The sequence below is a fragment of the Charadrius vociferus genome, unplaced genomic scaffold (genome assembly GCF_000708025.1).
Source record: "Charadrius vociferus isolate BGI_N301 unplaced genomic scaffold, ASM70802v2 scaffold566, whole genome shotgun sequence".
NCBI lineage: Eukaryota > Metazoa > Chordata > Aves > Charadriiformes > Charadriidae > Charadrius > Charadrius vociferus.
Window position 1 is genome coordinate 766858 of NW_009649031.1, and position 15464 is coordinate 782321.

Sequence of the window (15464 nt, forward strand, 5' to 3'; positions counted from 1 at the left end):
GATTCGGCAGAGCAAACGATGGTCATGCCTGCGTCCTGCTTTTTTCCTTCTGCTGAATTATGTTCGATGGCTTGTAGATAACAAACCATGACATGAGGCTGGAGCAAATCCTGTAACACCTCTCTGAATGAATTATTAACAGGGGGTTTCATTCTTCCCTCACTGCTTCTGCTCTTACATCAGTGTGATGCCATTTGGTCTGCTGGAAGCACTCCTGATTTGCACTGAGACAAGTGAGAGGACTTGAAGACCTGAATACATAAGGCAAGTTCTTATCATAAACTCGTGTTAAAAGTTCAGCTGCGAACCTTGCCCTGGAAAGGGCCGAATTTCTGTCGCATCTAGGAACAGCAATGTATATAGCCACATATAAGAAAAGGTTTCATACCTCTTGATTTCCATCAATACCTCTATAGGTGAAACCACCTTCCAGGTGACTTCTTTAGAGATCACCTAGAAATGAGCCGCCCTCTGCCCTAAGCCACAGTGGTGCAAAACTATAGCTTGTGGTCCAGCTATAGATTTGGTGGCCCAGCTCTCCTGATCTCATGGGCCACCTTGAAAGCCAAAGCTGATTCAGATTTTAAATGTGGAAATGGACTTGCATGATGCGTTAATCCTCCCTTTGCCACAGCAGAGCCCACCAGACTTCTTGCAGTAATTTCAAGCCCGGGCTTTAACTCCTACTCAAGCCTGGGCAACAGTTTTTGCAAAGATGTCTAATTTACAGCTTCATGATTTCAAATAATGGACAAATGTTTTATTACTAAGTACTCTCTTCCTGGTGTCCTTTGCCCTCACTGTTAGAAACAGGTGCTGTATTTTTAGGTTCAATTTGTTGAACCTGAGGCATTAGTCATCTGCTGTTAGACATCATCTCCTATCCTCCCAGTCTTCGCTGCAGGTCAACTGCCACCAAACATCGCTTTGGGTAATTAAAAAAACAAAGCTCCTTTCTAACTTTCATCATTCCTTCAAATTTCTAATCATGCTGCATAGAATTATCTGTTTTTAACCCCCTGTGTCCAGCAGTTTGGTGGAATTCCAGTATTGAAACATTGTCCTCTCCCTCTGCTTGCTGGGTCATTTCCCAGCATATTGAACGATTGCATTAGTCACCTCATTTATCAGACCTGCCCAAAAGCTTGTGTCCTGTTGAACAGTCATCCCGATCCCTAAGTCCTTCTCAGCCGCTGTTTTCCAAGAAACGTCCCCCAGAATGACCTACTTTCCTCTTCCCGAAGTGTACGATGCATGTGGTTTTATTAAAATGCATGTTGTACCATTGATCTGTTTTGCACTGTGATCCAGATCAGTCAGTATAATTCCCTTATCTGTAATATCGCTTACTACCCCGCTCACTTTGTGTGTTGTCAGCAAAGATTTTATATTTTCTTCCAGATGCTGTTAAAGTCCAGATTAAGGACAACTCTTATTCTGAAGGATCCCTCACCCTGAGACACTCATCACCAAATTTACAGTGTCATCACTGTTTACAATTACTTTTCAAGATCCATCACCCATTTTAAATTAATTTAAAATATGTTTACTTGGCTTGGTACAAAGCTCGTGTTTTCATCACAATGTCCCGCGGTATCAGATTCCTCTCTGAAATCTAAGGATATTATATCAGTGCAGTTACCGTCATCAGCATAATTTGTAATCAAATCAAAGGACCATATCGGTTTTACAAGAACTATTCCCATGAAATCATGCTAACTAGCATTAATTATGCTATTTCTTTCCCGCATGTATCTTGTAGCAGCCTCACCATGACTTTGCCTGGTATCATTTTCACATTAAATGGTTTATCATCATCCCACTCATCCTTTTAAAATACTGCAAAAAACCTTCCTTGCTGGGAAGAAACTTGCAGGGAAATGGGACCTCTAAAATAATTCCCTGACAGACAATAAATGAGGAGACATGGGAGACTTCATGATTTGGGACAGGCAGACCTAAGTTAATTTACACTGGGCTCTAACATGGACTGGAAAGCAGTGGGTGATGCAGGGTGGTGGCAAGCGCATGGCACCCCCAGGGTCTGCAGTAACTGTGAGGCTGGATACTGGTCTCACTGGGGTCTTTTGGGGGGACAGACGGGCAAGATGTCAATAGTTCAGCCTTATTTTGCAGACCTCTCATGGGACAGGAGATGCTGGGACTTGTGTCGAGTTCAGACGGGTCCCAGCCTGTTTGAAGACAGGGAAAGGACTGAAGTGTGATGGTAACAGGTCCTCTTGGCCATCCAAGTGCTACTCTGTGCCTTTGCCTCAGGACCAATTGTTTCTCAAATTTAGGTACAGCATCAAAGAAATAAGTCTCTTACTGCAGTATAAATGAGAACGTTCCTGTTCCTGTTCTAGCCATGCAGAAATCTTCAAGTTATTCAAGAAAAAGATATTATAATAGAGCAAACTATTATTATTTTCTTACTGACAGTGTTTGCTTCTCAACATTATCATTATTTAATCCATCACCGTGCTGGCAATTTTCCTGTGCATTCTGGAGCATATGAACTCCTAATAATGAAAGGTCTAACTGTCCCTAGTCATGTTAAGTGTGGTTAGACAAACTAAAAATAAAATGATTTGATTTTCCAATAGCACGTATTCTCAATTACACTTTATCATAGTTTACAAGCTAATTCACTACCTCTGATAGCTCAGTATATATTTCAGCTGCAGCAATGGTACCGGGAAGAAAAGGGATGTTGAGTCAGGCACAAGGGGAGCCTACAAGTATGAGCATGTTAGGAAGAAAACTTGCAGGGCTGATCTGTGTGTCTACACCACGTAGGCTCTCCACCAAGCCAACCTCTTGCTATTTTAGAAAACCTCTCAATAGAGATGTGAACTTTTTCACATTATTTCTTTCCTATTTGAGTCTCACTTTTCTAATGCTTTGGGGTAGTCTTCCCACTGCTTTTCAGGTTCGAATCCAATTTAGTTAAACTGATGCAAAGTCATGAGTGAACATTCTTATGTCAGCTTAGAATATGCTAAAGAGGTTTTGCCTGAACTTGCAAATCCACCAGTAGAAGTTAAGCCTTCATAAGCCAGATTTAAATTGATTTGAGAGAGCCCACACACAAACCACTCTAAACTAGTTAAACTAGTGCAGCTTTTGCTGATACCAATGTTTGCTCAATTTACGTATGTTTAATAAAGACTTGGAGTGAGGTCATCAGATGACATAGGAATGAGAGCTTTAATTACCATCAGTAGTGCAACATCGTTTTGTGCTAGTGGAGGATCTGCAGTTGGCTTGGTTTGTTTTGTGAATAACCTGTAAAATACTGCCTGTGTTTGCTGAAAAGAGTGTGGTGAACAAAGCAATTCAGGTTTGGGTGCCCAGATAAATAATGCCGCTTGAATCTTTTTGTCTTAGAACTACCACAGAGGAGAGTGGTGTGCAACTGGATTTGTCTGATCTCCATCCACAAAAATGATGTGATTTAGATAATCCTAAGGTCTGTGGGACAAAGCCATAGATCCCCAATTCTGGAATTGGGGCGAGGTGTGGGTACAGGGTCAGAAATTGCTCTATCCCCATATTTCCTGGGTTATGTTGGTGGTTAGACTCTCCAGCCTTCAGTCTGGTTTACTACAAGGCTATTGCAATAAGGGCAGTTAATTGCTAGGAGCTCAGTGCACGAACTACGCATTTTAGTCACTGATGATTCAGACCAAAATTTTGTCTACAGGAAAGCTTTTCCCTGAATATCCCTCAGTATGAAAGCTGTAGCATTTTCTTTGACCTTGTAGAGAGATTAGGGATCATTGGACAATGTAAATTCTTTTATGTGTAATTTTGTCACAGATTTGCTGTATCTTACTATGCAATCTGCGAGATTAGCAGGAACCTCAGCTCATACAGAACACAGTTGTCATCATCTGCAAGTCATGCGTGGTGCAAGGAGTTTAATCAAGTGCTTATCTAGACAATAATTGATTAGTGTATCAGGTAGGCTTAACAAATAAACAAGTATGCCGTGCGGATATAGCCACGCCAGCAAAGGAATGCAGAAGCGACCAAGATGGATGTACAAGATGGAGCAACAAACACAAGCTACATAGTTGTAATGTTAATCCTGACATTCTATACTAAATGTGCAATCTGTTCAAAGGAAAGATTTTATATAATCATTCATTTGCTTTCCCTATCTTGAGCATTTCTAATTTTTGCTTTAATCATTAGTGAAAAAGTCCTTAAGAACTTTCCCAGTCAGTCTCATTTTAATACATGTCAAAAGCAGGGAGCAAACTTGTAGCTTGGTTATTCCCCTGATACGCTTTATAATTGAGAGGTAATTGTTAGCCAGATGCTTCCTCGTCCAAAAAGCTGTTTTTTAAAGCACAATATGACAAGTTAGGCAGCAGGATTAGTTTATCATTAAATCCACCAGAGGATAAAGCTGTAATGATACAATTGCAATCAAGACAAAGGAGGGATTTCTGATTTTGTTGTTTTGATATAGCATTATCATTCATTTCCTTTGGCAGACAAAATGAAGACAAAACCACGTGCAACTGTTCCCTGCTACATGCTTTGTGTCACTCAGTTGAGCTTTGATCTATGCTTTATCTATTCTTACCCTCATGCCTTCGAATCGTGACAATGCTCTTAACGGTCGCAGGGCTCGGAGGGTCCTGAGGGATTTAATGGGCCCCATCTCAGAGTATCCAAGTGTACTGGCTACGAGGCTTATTAAAGAGACCTGAATGGAGACACAAAGCACAAATTCAATCTGTTAGTTCAGTCCTGCCATTTTCCTTCTCTCCTGACTTTTTTTCCTGAAAGGAAACAGCTGGTTAGTTGGAAACAGCTGGAACAGTGGGGGGGGAGGGAGGGGGAAGAAACACCTTAAATGGGAGCCATTAAATTAGACCAACACAGAAAAAAGTTTTTTTACATCCACACATATACAGAACTCTTACCAACTCACAAAACCTTTGTTTCCACTTTAATGCAAAACTTACAAAAATACAGTCTTTCAAAGATGTTGGTTTCCTTTTAACTAAGCACAGAGAAATCCTCTGAATGTCAGGTTGCACAAAGTGGATGAGAAAAGAGATCACCATTAAGAAAACCACCACTCCATGATGCCCATGCTGTAGGCTTCCTGTACACTCCTCGAGGTGTGTGTATCTTCCATTATTGAACATATGATGAGTCACATAAGTGTTATAGTTTAGGGCTTTCTGGATGAAAGCACCTGTAAGATCTAACCATTTCCAGCAGAGATAAAAGATTTTAGCATCACCATTCAATTACCAATCTTAAATTTACTGATTAGAAACAAGTCTCCTAGACTGCTGATAGACATGACTTTATGCCATAGGCTCTAAAAGAACGAGGTGCATGACTGATTCTGTACTTTTACACTTTTTCTGGTTTCTGCATAGCCTCTAAGGCAGAAACAAACTTGACAGGTGCTCCATGTGGAGGTTCATACCTCTCAAAGAGTATTTATTTGAAATAAACTATCTATTTCCAAAACTGGAGAAAGCATGGAGGGATTCCAATGCTCTTCATGTTCTCAGAGCTTTTGTAGTGCCCAGCTGGTCAGAAACGTAGGTGCTATCAGGCACAGGACTGGAGTCTGGATGAACTGAATGGCAGTGGAGGTTATGGGTCAGATTAAGAAACGCAAGAAGCAATTAGGGTTTGCACGCTCAAATACATGTTCACAGCCTGCATTCTTACCCAGCAGGGAGTGAGAAACAAACAGCTCTCCAACACCATAGATATCATGCTGATTGGCATGTATTAAAAAAGGAATCAAAATCAATCCTCGCATATTATAAAACGTTCTTTCCTTAGAAGATAAAGACCTATGCGTACTGCTCATCACAGTTCACTTACTCCCATCTTACTTTAGCTGTTTTCACAGCCTCAGTTACCGTGGTATTGGATTATCTCCCACTTACTAACATGAGTGTGCAAAGCTTACCTGGAAGGAGCGTGCTTTGTTACCATTTTAAAGATGGAAGCAAAGTCTAAAACCAGGGATTCTTCTACACTATATAAAAAATATGTGCTTAACGTAAAAGGAGACTGAGGCTCCCCCATTAAGACAGCCAGCCCTGATGACAATTCTTCCTATTAATTTTAGGGTAGGATGATTTCTCCTCTGGACCCCACTGCTGGCTGACCAGCCCAGCATCGCCCATGAGCTTCATGATAAAGCAGGATAAGACGAGCCTGGTCCCCTAAGTCACAAGTTAGTGTCCTCTGTGGAGCAACCTTCCTCCTGAATATGCTTTCATTTATGTACAAGCGCTGTCTGCACAGCTAAACATCTTTGTAAAACTTGCTCAATTTGTTAAATTATTTACCTATTGATGGCCTTATTGTGGCATGTGGGTGACAGCAAGCCTAAGGGCAGGAGGTCTCTGAGACACCAAGCCTGGGCTGGATACAACGAGCTGGATATCTGCCGGGATGAGACAGCGCAGATTTGCAGATGACGAGGTGGCACAGAGGACGACTGTCACGCTTTAACATGTCACTCTTTAACAAGGTGTGACACAAACTCACCTCTCGTGTACAGACCCAGGGGCTGATAGGGGAGGAAGGGCTTGACAAACTCTTCTGCATGGTAGGGTTGAGCGTGCTATAAAAACATCACAGGAGACAAACAGACTGGATTCAAGGTCTGATGTCTCAGGACCCTTAGACACTGGGGAGGTAAAAATCACCAGTGAAGCCTTCGCTTCCATCTCTAAGAAAGCAGATCTGAACCTGTGACATGGGCATGTCTAAGAAGCTATTTTAGAGTAAGTAATGCCATAGGTTTGACCTATATTCACTAGTAATGCTTCTTTCACTTAAATCCTGCTCAGTCAATGCTTACAGTTAAAGGTGAAAATCTGGGTTTGACTTCAAAACCATCTTAAACTCACCAACGCTTCCAAACTGAGGCAGCACCTATTTTCTGTCTTCCCCATTTCTTACCAGACTTGATTACATCCTGTACTCTAAAGTTGCATTAACATACAGGCCAAAGCCTTCTCCTTTCATTCATTCTGCCCATTGACTTAATGTTGCCTAAATAAGGAGAAAGGGCTGAAGGATTTGTCTAATAGCAGTAAGCAAATGTGCAGCATACTTATTTAATAAAGCCATTCAACTAAGTCATCTTAAAGCTGTAATATAATTGGCATTATTGAGATATCATGATAGAAGTAACAATGTGGCACATATTTCTGCCTTTGGTGGAAAGTTCGGTGCAGAAAATGTCTTAATCTCACAAAGCCTTGGAGCTCCCTATTCAGAAAGGCCGGAGATATGAGAAAAACAGCTCAATGATAGCATGCCCAAAGACAGAAACCAAGATCTGTACACTCATCTATTTCAAGGGAAGCTCATTCATTTGTAAAATCAATGTACAGATTTAAAATAAAATTAACCAAATACCAACCACCCAACACCTTTTTTCGCTAGCTTCACCCACAATGACTGAAAGTCAGATCTTCTCAAGGTCTTCAAACTGCCCTTTGTTCATGCATCTGTGTGCTTCCTCCCTTGTGTCCCATAACTCCCCCTTCCCTCAAGGCAGAAGACATTCTGTTCACATCCTGCAAGACCAGACTTCGGACCTGAGCAGGTTGCCATTTTCTTTAAAGCGCTGTAAATGTCACCCTGAAACACATCACAGGTGCTGTTGTCCTCCTGACACAGATTTACACAGCATTAGATATCTCTTCAGAGGATTAGGCCGTGAAGCTGAGCGATATTTGGCAATGATTTACAAGGCTGAAGTCAGAACTCAGTTTGAGACAACTTGTTTAAATGCTCGGCTGTTGGTTTTGAAGGTATCCCCGTCAAATTTTATTTATCAGAGAATTACTAACGCAGAGACTTGGCCATTTGGACTTGATTAAAAGTGACCCGGAAGGCTATTTTTAGGAAAAAAATCAAGCAGTTTTCAAAATTGGTGCTGACTGCCCCACATAATCACAGCAAAAGGTGAAGTCAGCTGTTTCTGTTACTGTTTTTTTTTTTCCCCTGTTACAAGGCTCTGCAGCCCAGAGCTACTCTAAGGTTCTGCTTTGTGCTCTGCTCGGTATCAGAAACTTGCTGGCACCCGGAAAACACCTCTAGGCTAAACATAACCTCCAGATTCACAATATGACATACATTTCTAATCTTTTCTGTTTGCAAATAATTTGGTAGGTTTTTCAGAAAAAAAACCACCACGACAACCCCTGAAGACCAGGCAGCACTGTAGCATGGTGGAGAGCGGGTGAATCCTAAGGAGTCACTATTGCCTGGAACCATTTTCCATAAAATGCACAACCTGCTGCTGGGCTTGAGCTTTCACCTCACCTTCACCTTTCACATGGCACGTATGCTAACAAGTAAGTTACAGAGTCTCTCATCCTCCTGTGCACTTCTTCTGACCCAAGAAGCCTTATTATTGTTCTGATTTGCAGATGCTTTGTGTCCAGCATCTCCCTTAAGGGTCTTTCCAGAACCTGCTAGATCTTACTAAGAAGCTTTCAGTCTAAACTTTCCTTCCCTTAACTTAATCAAGGAATAATATCCTCCATGTTAGCTCGAGACTGATCCTTATCCCCAGGACTTGCTGTTTATTCGGCTCCCCTGAAGTCCCCAGGATGGTGCCCTCACTGGAATTCGCTATCTGGCATGAGCCGCAGTGTACAGCCTGACCAGCAATGAGGGGGTCTAAGGTGGGGAGTGGTCCTCATCATTCAATATACACAATTTTGCCTCCACAGACATTAACAGCAGAAGTCTCACCAACCACATGGACTAGGATGTCAGTCACGTGGCAGCTCTTCCCTTTTGCTTTCCTCAGATCACCTCAGCACAGCCCAACAAAAGCCCAGCTTCAGCGCTGGAAGCAACTTACCAAAATTTATTCCACCATTTATTACACCACCATTTATTCCACCATTTATTCCACCATTCCATTCAGAGTGGAAACCCTGAAAGAGTCAGCATTTACTGATCGGCTCAATAGTCAAGTTTCCCAGCAAAGCTCAGGCTCTGGGCAAAGCCACGTTGATGTTCCCTACGCACCTTGGCTTCTTCTTGCCATTGTAGACAGGCAGGGGTGTTGAGCTCTCTCTGTTCCTGGCATTTAGGGAAGTTTTTTCCCTGTGTTCCTTAATTTCTTTGCCCAGAGATAGTTTTATTTGTGTGTCTATAAATATATTATATGTATGCACATATCTATAAATATATATCTATATACCTATAGACCTGTATTTCTATATTGCTGCATATTTCTATATGCAAGTCTATCTATATAGATCTCCCAAAGGTTTGTATGACAGCCTCCTGGAGCTCCGTAAAGGGAGAGAGAAATGAACCCCACAGCTTTCATTTTTGCCATTTTCAGTGTTACGCTCAAGAAAAAAAACGAGAGCTTTTAAATCTTGTGACTGCATTGAACGCTAGAAATACCAGCCATGGGGATTACCAGGTGTTTTCAAAGCCAGCCTCCTGTCACCCATGGGCCTTAGTGGCTTTAGCAGCTCAGGTGTAGAGTGCCCCATTGTATGATAGTCTTACATGTTTGCAGGGCAAAATCAAGAAGAATCAATGAATTTAGACTGCTAGAACACAGGCAATGACCTCTGAAAAGAGACTAGCCTCACTGATAACTGTTCAAAGTTATTGCTGATTTGTTCTAATGAGTTTAATGTCTGAATTTGTTAATTATTTTGACAATCCACTACTAGATTATATTTGACCGAAAACCCAAAAGTCTTCTCTGGGAATCAGGACATTTTTTCAGGAACTGGCACTTTTCTGTTTTATTATTTTAATGAGATATTGTCATTCTTGAGATGAGAAATATGCTTTGTTTAGTGTTAGGCTGCCACTGCGCTCAGGGTTGTCTCTCCATACTGGCCATGGTGTGCTATGTGTCCACCTGTGAGAAGCAAAGTGGGGAGGGAAACACCAGCAAAGTGAGCTCTTTTTAAAATGTTTCGGCTTTTTCCAAGGGTAGTCTTTACACTTTTCTTTAAACTATCAAAAATTTTAAACTCCTTGAAGAATCCCATAGGGAGCACACTGGTCCTCACAGTAATTTAAGATTTAAGAGATGTGCGGCATTTTTTGACAATTAAAATTGTTCGCTATGAACTCGCAGAGATAAAGTTGTACAATCAGTATATACGTCTTCACTGTCTGACAGTGACTTAGGAAATCAGTGTTGTAAACCACTGTAAACTCCAGTAAAGCTGTCAAAAGAGGATTTTAAAGCTGCAGAAAGACAATTACAAAGGAGGAAGTGCAATAATGCAGCTTCCTTTCAGCACACAAAGGGAAAACGGTCTTTAACCAAAAGATCACAGCCTCTTTTTCCTAAGGAGCTATTGTGTTTATAACAGTCATGGTGTTCCTTCCTATACACATACACTTTAAAACCCTATCAGCAGCGTGCACGGACTCCCTACCCATGAAATTATGCTGGCGGCAGTAATCTGGAGGGCACATTCTTTAGGAGCAGTGTATCACCCGAGGCTGACAGAGTTTCCTATAGCGAGGAGGTGGGTTTGAGCTGGAATAGGGGCTGCTCCTCTCTTTTTCCTATTCCTTCCCATCAGCCTAAAAACCCATCATTTCAGATAACCAGCAAGCATCCACTGGACTGAGCTGGAAGCAGACCTGAGCAGCTCCACGCAAAGGCAGACACTGCTCGGCATAGACTGCATTTTTGAATTAATCCCAGATCACCACTGGGATGAATTAATAGCAGAGCCCAGGGAACAAGGAGTTCTGTCTGGGCAACAGCAAAAATCCTTATTGGCTGGTCATATAAGTCCTAAAACCCACGAGAACAATGAGAAACTCTACTAAATGTCTGCCTGCTGCAGCTCACATCTGTGAGCGATACCCTGCGAGCTGCTGGCTCGGGGGGAAGAGGAGACCTCCTTCCTGGTTTAGGCACCAGCACGTTTTATGCAGCTAAGGATTTCAGCAGATTAACCTGCTTGTTCAAATTAGAGGGGAGGGAGCAGGGAAAAAAGAAAAGGACACCGGAAAGGGAACACAGCAGCTGAGTTGAAAGCTCTGGCCACTTATTTAAATAAGCAGTTTCTGCTAATGCAGGCCCCCGGTGCTTTCAGATAGCTTTTTGTGTGCCCCAGGAACACCTGTCTCTCCCTGTCTAATTGTGCTGCTTTTTTTTTTTTTTTTTTTTTAGAAAAAAAAAAAAAGGTAGAAGAAAGAGAACTTGGATTACTTCAGGTGCCTCTTTTTAGTCCAGTCTGGTTTCTCCCATCCATTGCTGCCAAGGATAGCATTACCCCAAAGAGCAGATCTCTGCAGCCCGAGCAGCAGCTCTGTGTCTTTAAAAGCCAGGCCTGCAGTCCCAGGTTGCTCCCCTCAATTTGAAAAGGAACAAAATTAGGTCTGTACCTCAAATACAAACTGGAAAAACTACAGGGAAAGGGGAATTTGCAAATAAATTGAAATACATGGAACTTCTCATTGCCACTCTGAAATACTGTCAGGTGAAAAGAGTTGGTATTCCCTTTAGTATCTACCATTTCTGAGCACATGTTTATTATCACCTTATTTTTTTTTTAATATCTCTTCACCCTTTCACTCCGACATTGCATTTTCTGCCATATAGATGCCTGACTGTATGATCGCACCAGCCAATCCAGAAATTGCATCTTATGAATGAAGGGCATAAAGTTAAAGGACAGTCCTAAAATTAGGACACTAGAGAGAGATTAAGGTGACCGAAACTGAATTCCCACCTCTGCTACCTGTTTGCGTCAATCACAAACCTTACATTCAGGTAAAGACTGTGGACTCCTTAGAGCTGCTCTGGAGTTAGTCCATGGCATGGAGATGAAAGCGTATCTGCAAACGAGTTAATGAACAGCTTCCCTCACTGGCAGCAGAGTTCATTACTGCTTGTGGAGTGCTCTCATGTATTATAATATGATGGGCTACACAAGTGCCTAGATTAATTATAAACAAAAATTACCTCCTGGAGAGCCCGACTTTACTTCATATAACTCGGGTTAAAAAAGGCTTTTACATCATGTATTTTTCTCCAGGACATTTCCTCTCCTGTTTTTTTTTTTTTTGTATTTCCCTCATCTAATAGTCAAACTAAGGCTGTGAAACTCTGTTAATATTCCATCTTCTCAGCTTGTTTCCTGTTCCTCATGTCCATGCTTTTCAAGGCGATGTTTCCCTTTCAGAGGGCAGCCTTGTTGCAAACAGCATGTGCCACTCCTGTTGGCTTAAATGCTTTTAAATAAATCATTCCTCCATCCTAATTGCTTCCTGGCGGTTTCCAGAAGAACCTCTTTACGTCTTGCTGTTCTCTTAATCTGTCACCTCCTTTACACCTGCTCAGGCTTTTCTAACAACTCCAGTCAATTCCCAAGGCAGATGGCTGCGAATCAAGAATTAAACCTCAGCTAATTTCTGAGGGCGAGTCGAACGACCTGCTGCTGCGAGCTTACATCCAGCGAGACGGCAAGCTGACTTATCGATTTGCAGTTTTCCCACCCACCCCACCCTTTCCAAATGAATTTTCAGCCTGTCTCAATTCACCTTTTCACTGCAAACAGACGCCTTTGCCAGACCTCCAGGTCCTGTGTGTCAGTGCTGGGGAGGGAGGGCAGAGGGATCGCTGCGATTTTTGGGCACTGCATGACACTCCTTGATCAGCCAAAACTTGGCCAAGACCCAAAGTCTTTCTCCTTGTTGCCGCAGAGGTGGTTGCGGGGGTGCAGCTGCCTTGAAAAGCCTGGTATTTCTACCGGGATTTAGAGCAAAAGAATTTCTTCATCATCAACTACGTTCTGCTTCTCATCCAGATGCTGTGCGGAGACAGCCTTGATTTTGGGCAGCTGAAGAGGAAAGATATTCTCCCCTTAAAAAGATCTCCAAAAACACTGCACGATTCATCCCAGGGTACCTTCTTGATGCTGAATGCTGTTGTCAGGAGTAGATGGGAATATGCTTGATTATTATTTATTATTTGAAGACAGCGTTATAATGCCAGGGGTGCGCATAGTGATTGCTGAGAGAACATTTCCCTGGGGGCTCAGCCCCATCGACTCTGCTCCATTTCCATCCCAGCCAGTGGGAGTTGAGGTGCTGAGCTGAAGGCGTGCTTATTTCTGTGCAGGATTAGGATCAACCCCACTTACATATGATGTGATGCAAAATATATTGAAAAAAAAATAAAAATCTGTTTGGGCTGTTTCCACAAGGTGCTGTTCTGGATTTGCTCAGTTCCCTAAAGCATTTATTTAATCAGATGTTCCAAATCAATATGAAAAATACCAAGTTGATGTGGGAAATATGACAGTCTTAGCTTGAAAATCATCTGTTTAATTGGATTCTTGAACCTGAGTTGATCCTGATGTTGTGTTGAATATGCTAGGATGGAGAGGGACTCTGAAGAGTTATAGGTTCCCTGATTTCTGCCAGAATGGATGATGGTACAAGTAGGAGTCCTCCATACTACAAATATGAGTCCTCATCTTCATTTGCCTCAGCACAAAGCACCCCAAAGCCCGTCACACCAGGGCAGGAGACCAGCACAAAATCTCTACCCCACTGGGGAACAGCTTTCAAGTTTCATCCCAATTCCTTTGATCTCTTAGAGCATCCCTGACCCCTCTGCAGGCTGCATCTCTCCCTTCACTTCTTCCTTCCCCCTGCTCCTGCCACCAGTCTCTTGAGCAGCCCCTGGTCATCCTGGATGGAGCCACAAGAATGGTGGGAAGACATTTTGCAGTCTGCAACAGCTGGGGTTGCAAAGGTCATGGAGGGGGAGGAACTATAGGACAATCGTCCTCTGTCCCTGCAGAACATGTGGGACTCTGTCTGGACTGTTAAATACAGCCTACATCTCTGTCCCAGCTCTGATCCTCCGTGCAAGGGAGAACATCTCTGTATAAGGAATTTGGCTGCTGCACTCACAGCAATGGAAAGGGCCAAGCAAGCTGCATGCAAGAGCTCAAGGGTTTTATTCATTATTTTCTTTTCAAGCATATTCTTCTAAAAAAGGGCATTGAAAAGTGCTCCATCTTTAAATAACTTCAAGAAATAAAAATGGCTGGTAAACCTAGTTCAGCACAATCCGAGTCAAGGTGGGTTTTTTGCACCACTTTCAAAAGTTGAAGTTCTCCCTCAGAAATTCAAATTCTTCAGTAATTGCACTATTCTTCATACTGCGACCGTTTTGCAAGGTGTTGGCAGGCAGTGAGCTACGCTTACTGCTGACTTTTCTCCTCACCTTCATTTACTGCCCCTTTTCCTCCCGCTGCGGTGTGCTTTGTGCTGCTGTGCCTTGTCTGAAACCAACCTTGTGCTTCCACTTCGCAAAGCCCAGTTGCTCTCCTTTTAGCATCTATGTGGTAACTAACATGAGGTGCAAACCAAGATAAGACAAGACATTTGGATGTGTTTGCATGTGTTATGTTGAGATAAAGCATGGGGAGGCAGAAGGGAGATTTACAGTGTCGGCTGACCTGCTAACACATATTAAAACCACTTATCTCATCTTCATGTGGATTTTTTTTTTTTTTTCACTTATCCTGATTTAGGCAACATGTAGTAAACCAGCATTTTTTATTTTTTATTTTTTTTCCCCCAAAACCAGGCTCACTGGCTTCTGGAGAGGGATTTTCTTTCCTGTTAGTTATTGGGGAGGTTTGAATGTGCACTGAGAAAAATCCCCCATGACCATTTGCTTTGAGGAACTGGAATAAAACTAATCAAAAAACGAGCTCTAAAGTAATAGTACCCTGTTGTAACCTGTGGATTTTCGATAACTCGTAGAGAGCACTAATAAGTTCACTCTTAAGATGTTTCTCCAAGTGACAAGCTATATTATTTTTACTTTACCTTGGCTGTTTTTTTGTCATTCTGTTCCTGTGTGCTTTTCTGAACAGAAAGTAGACGAAATTCTCATGCTTTTAGGGTAATTTCCCAAGAATACAAATTAGATTTCAGTGCTGTTTGGGAACAAGTCATTACAGCAGATTGTGTAATTACTGGTAAAGCAAACAGAAATCACCTTGCTAATCAACAGGGACTACAGATGGAAAAAACAATTAAAGTAATCAGAAGCCATCAATATTTACTTCACACAGCAAGTTTTTAATTGTCACTTAAAGACAATCCAACACAAGGGCATAATTTAATTCAATTCAATTTTCAGCTAGGGATAGAAAGACCGTTTTAAATTGTTCATCTCAAACTCAAAGATTATTAGCTCCTTTTTAACTTGTCTGACAGTGAAGTATCCTAACTAGAAATCTTGAAGCATGTGCTTTCGAGGAAACTATCTTGGAAACTGTGATATCTGTGGTCTTTTGAGCATTCGGTGAAAATGATGGTGCATTTAATGACTGAACATTTATGAGCTGTTCTCAAACAAGCAAACAGGAAATTTGGCAGTAAACAGGAAATTTGGAAAGCTGCTTAAGGGGGAATATAGA

General features: G+C 42.0%; 1 protein-coding gene across 1 annotated transcript in view; it reads right to left on the minus strand.

Moving 5' to 3' along the window:
* LOC104288900 (sodium channel protein type 5 subunit alpha-like) overlaps positions 1 to 15464 on the minus strand; it is a 175031-nt gene that overhangs the window by 15245 nt on the left and 144322 nt on the right. The window contains exon 21 of the mRNA XM_009887773.1: positions 4598 to 4720. Within this exon, the coding sequence (XP_009886075.1) occupies positions 4598 to 4720 (123 nt within the window). The remainder of the gene's footprint in view (positions 1 to 4597; positions 4721 to 15464) is intronic.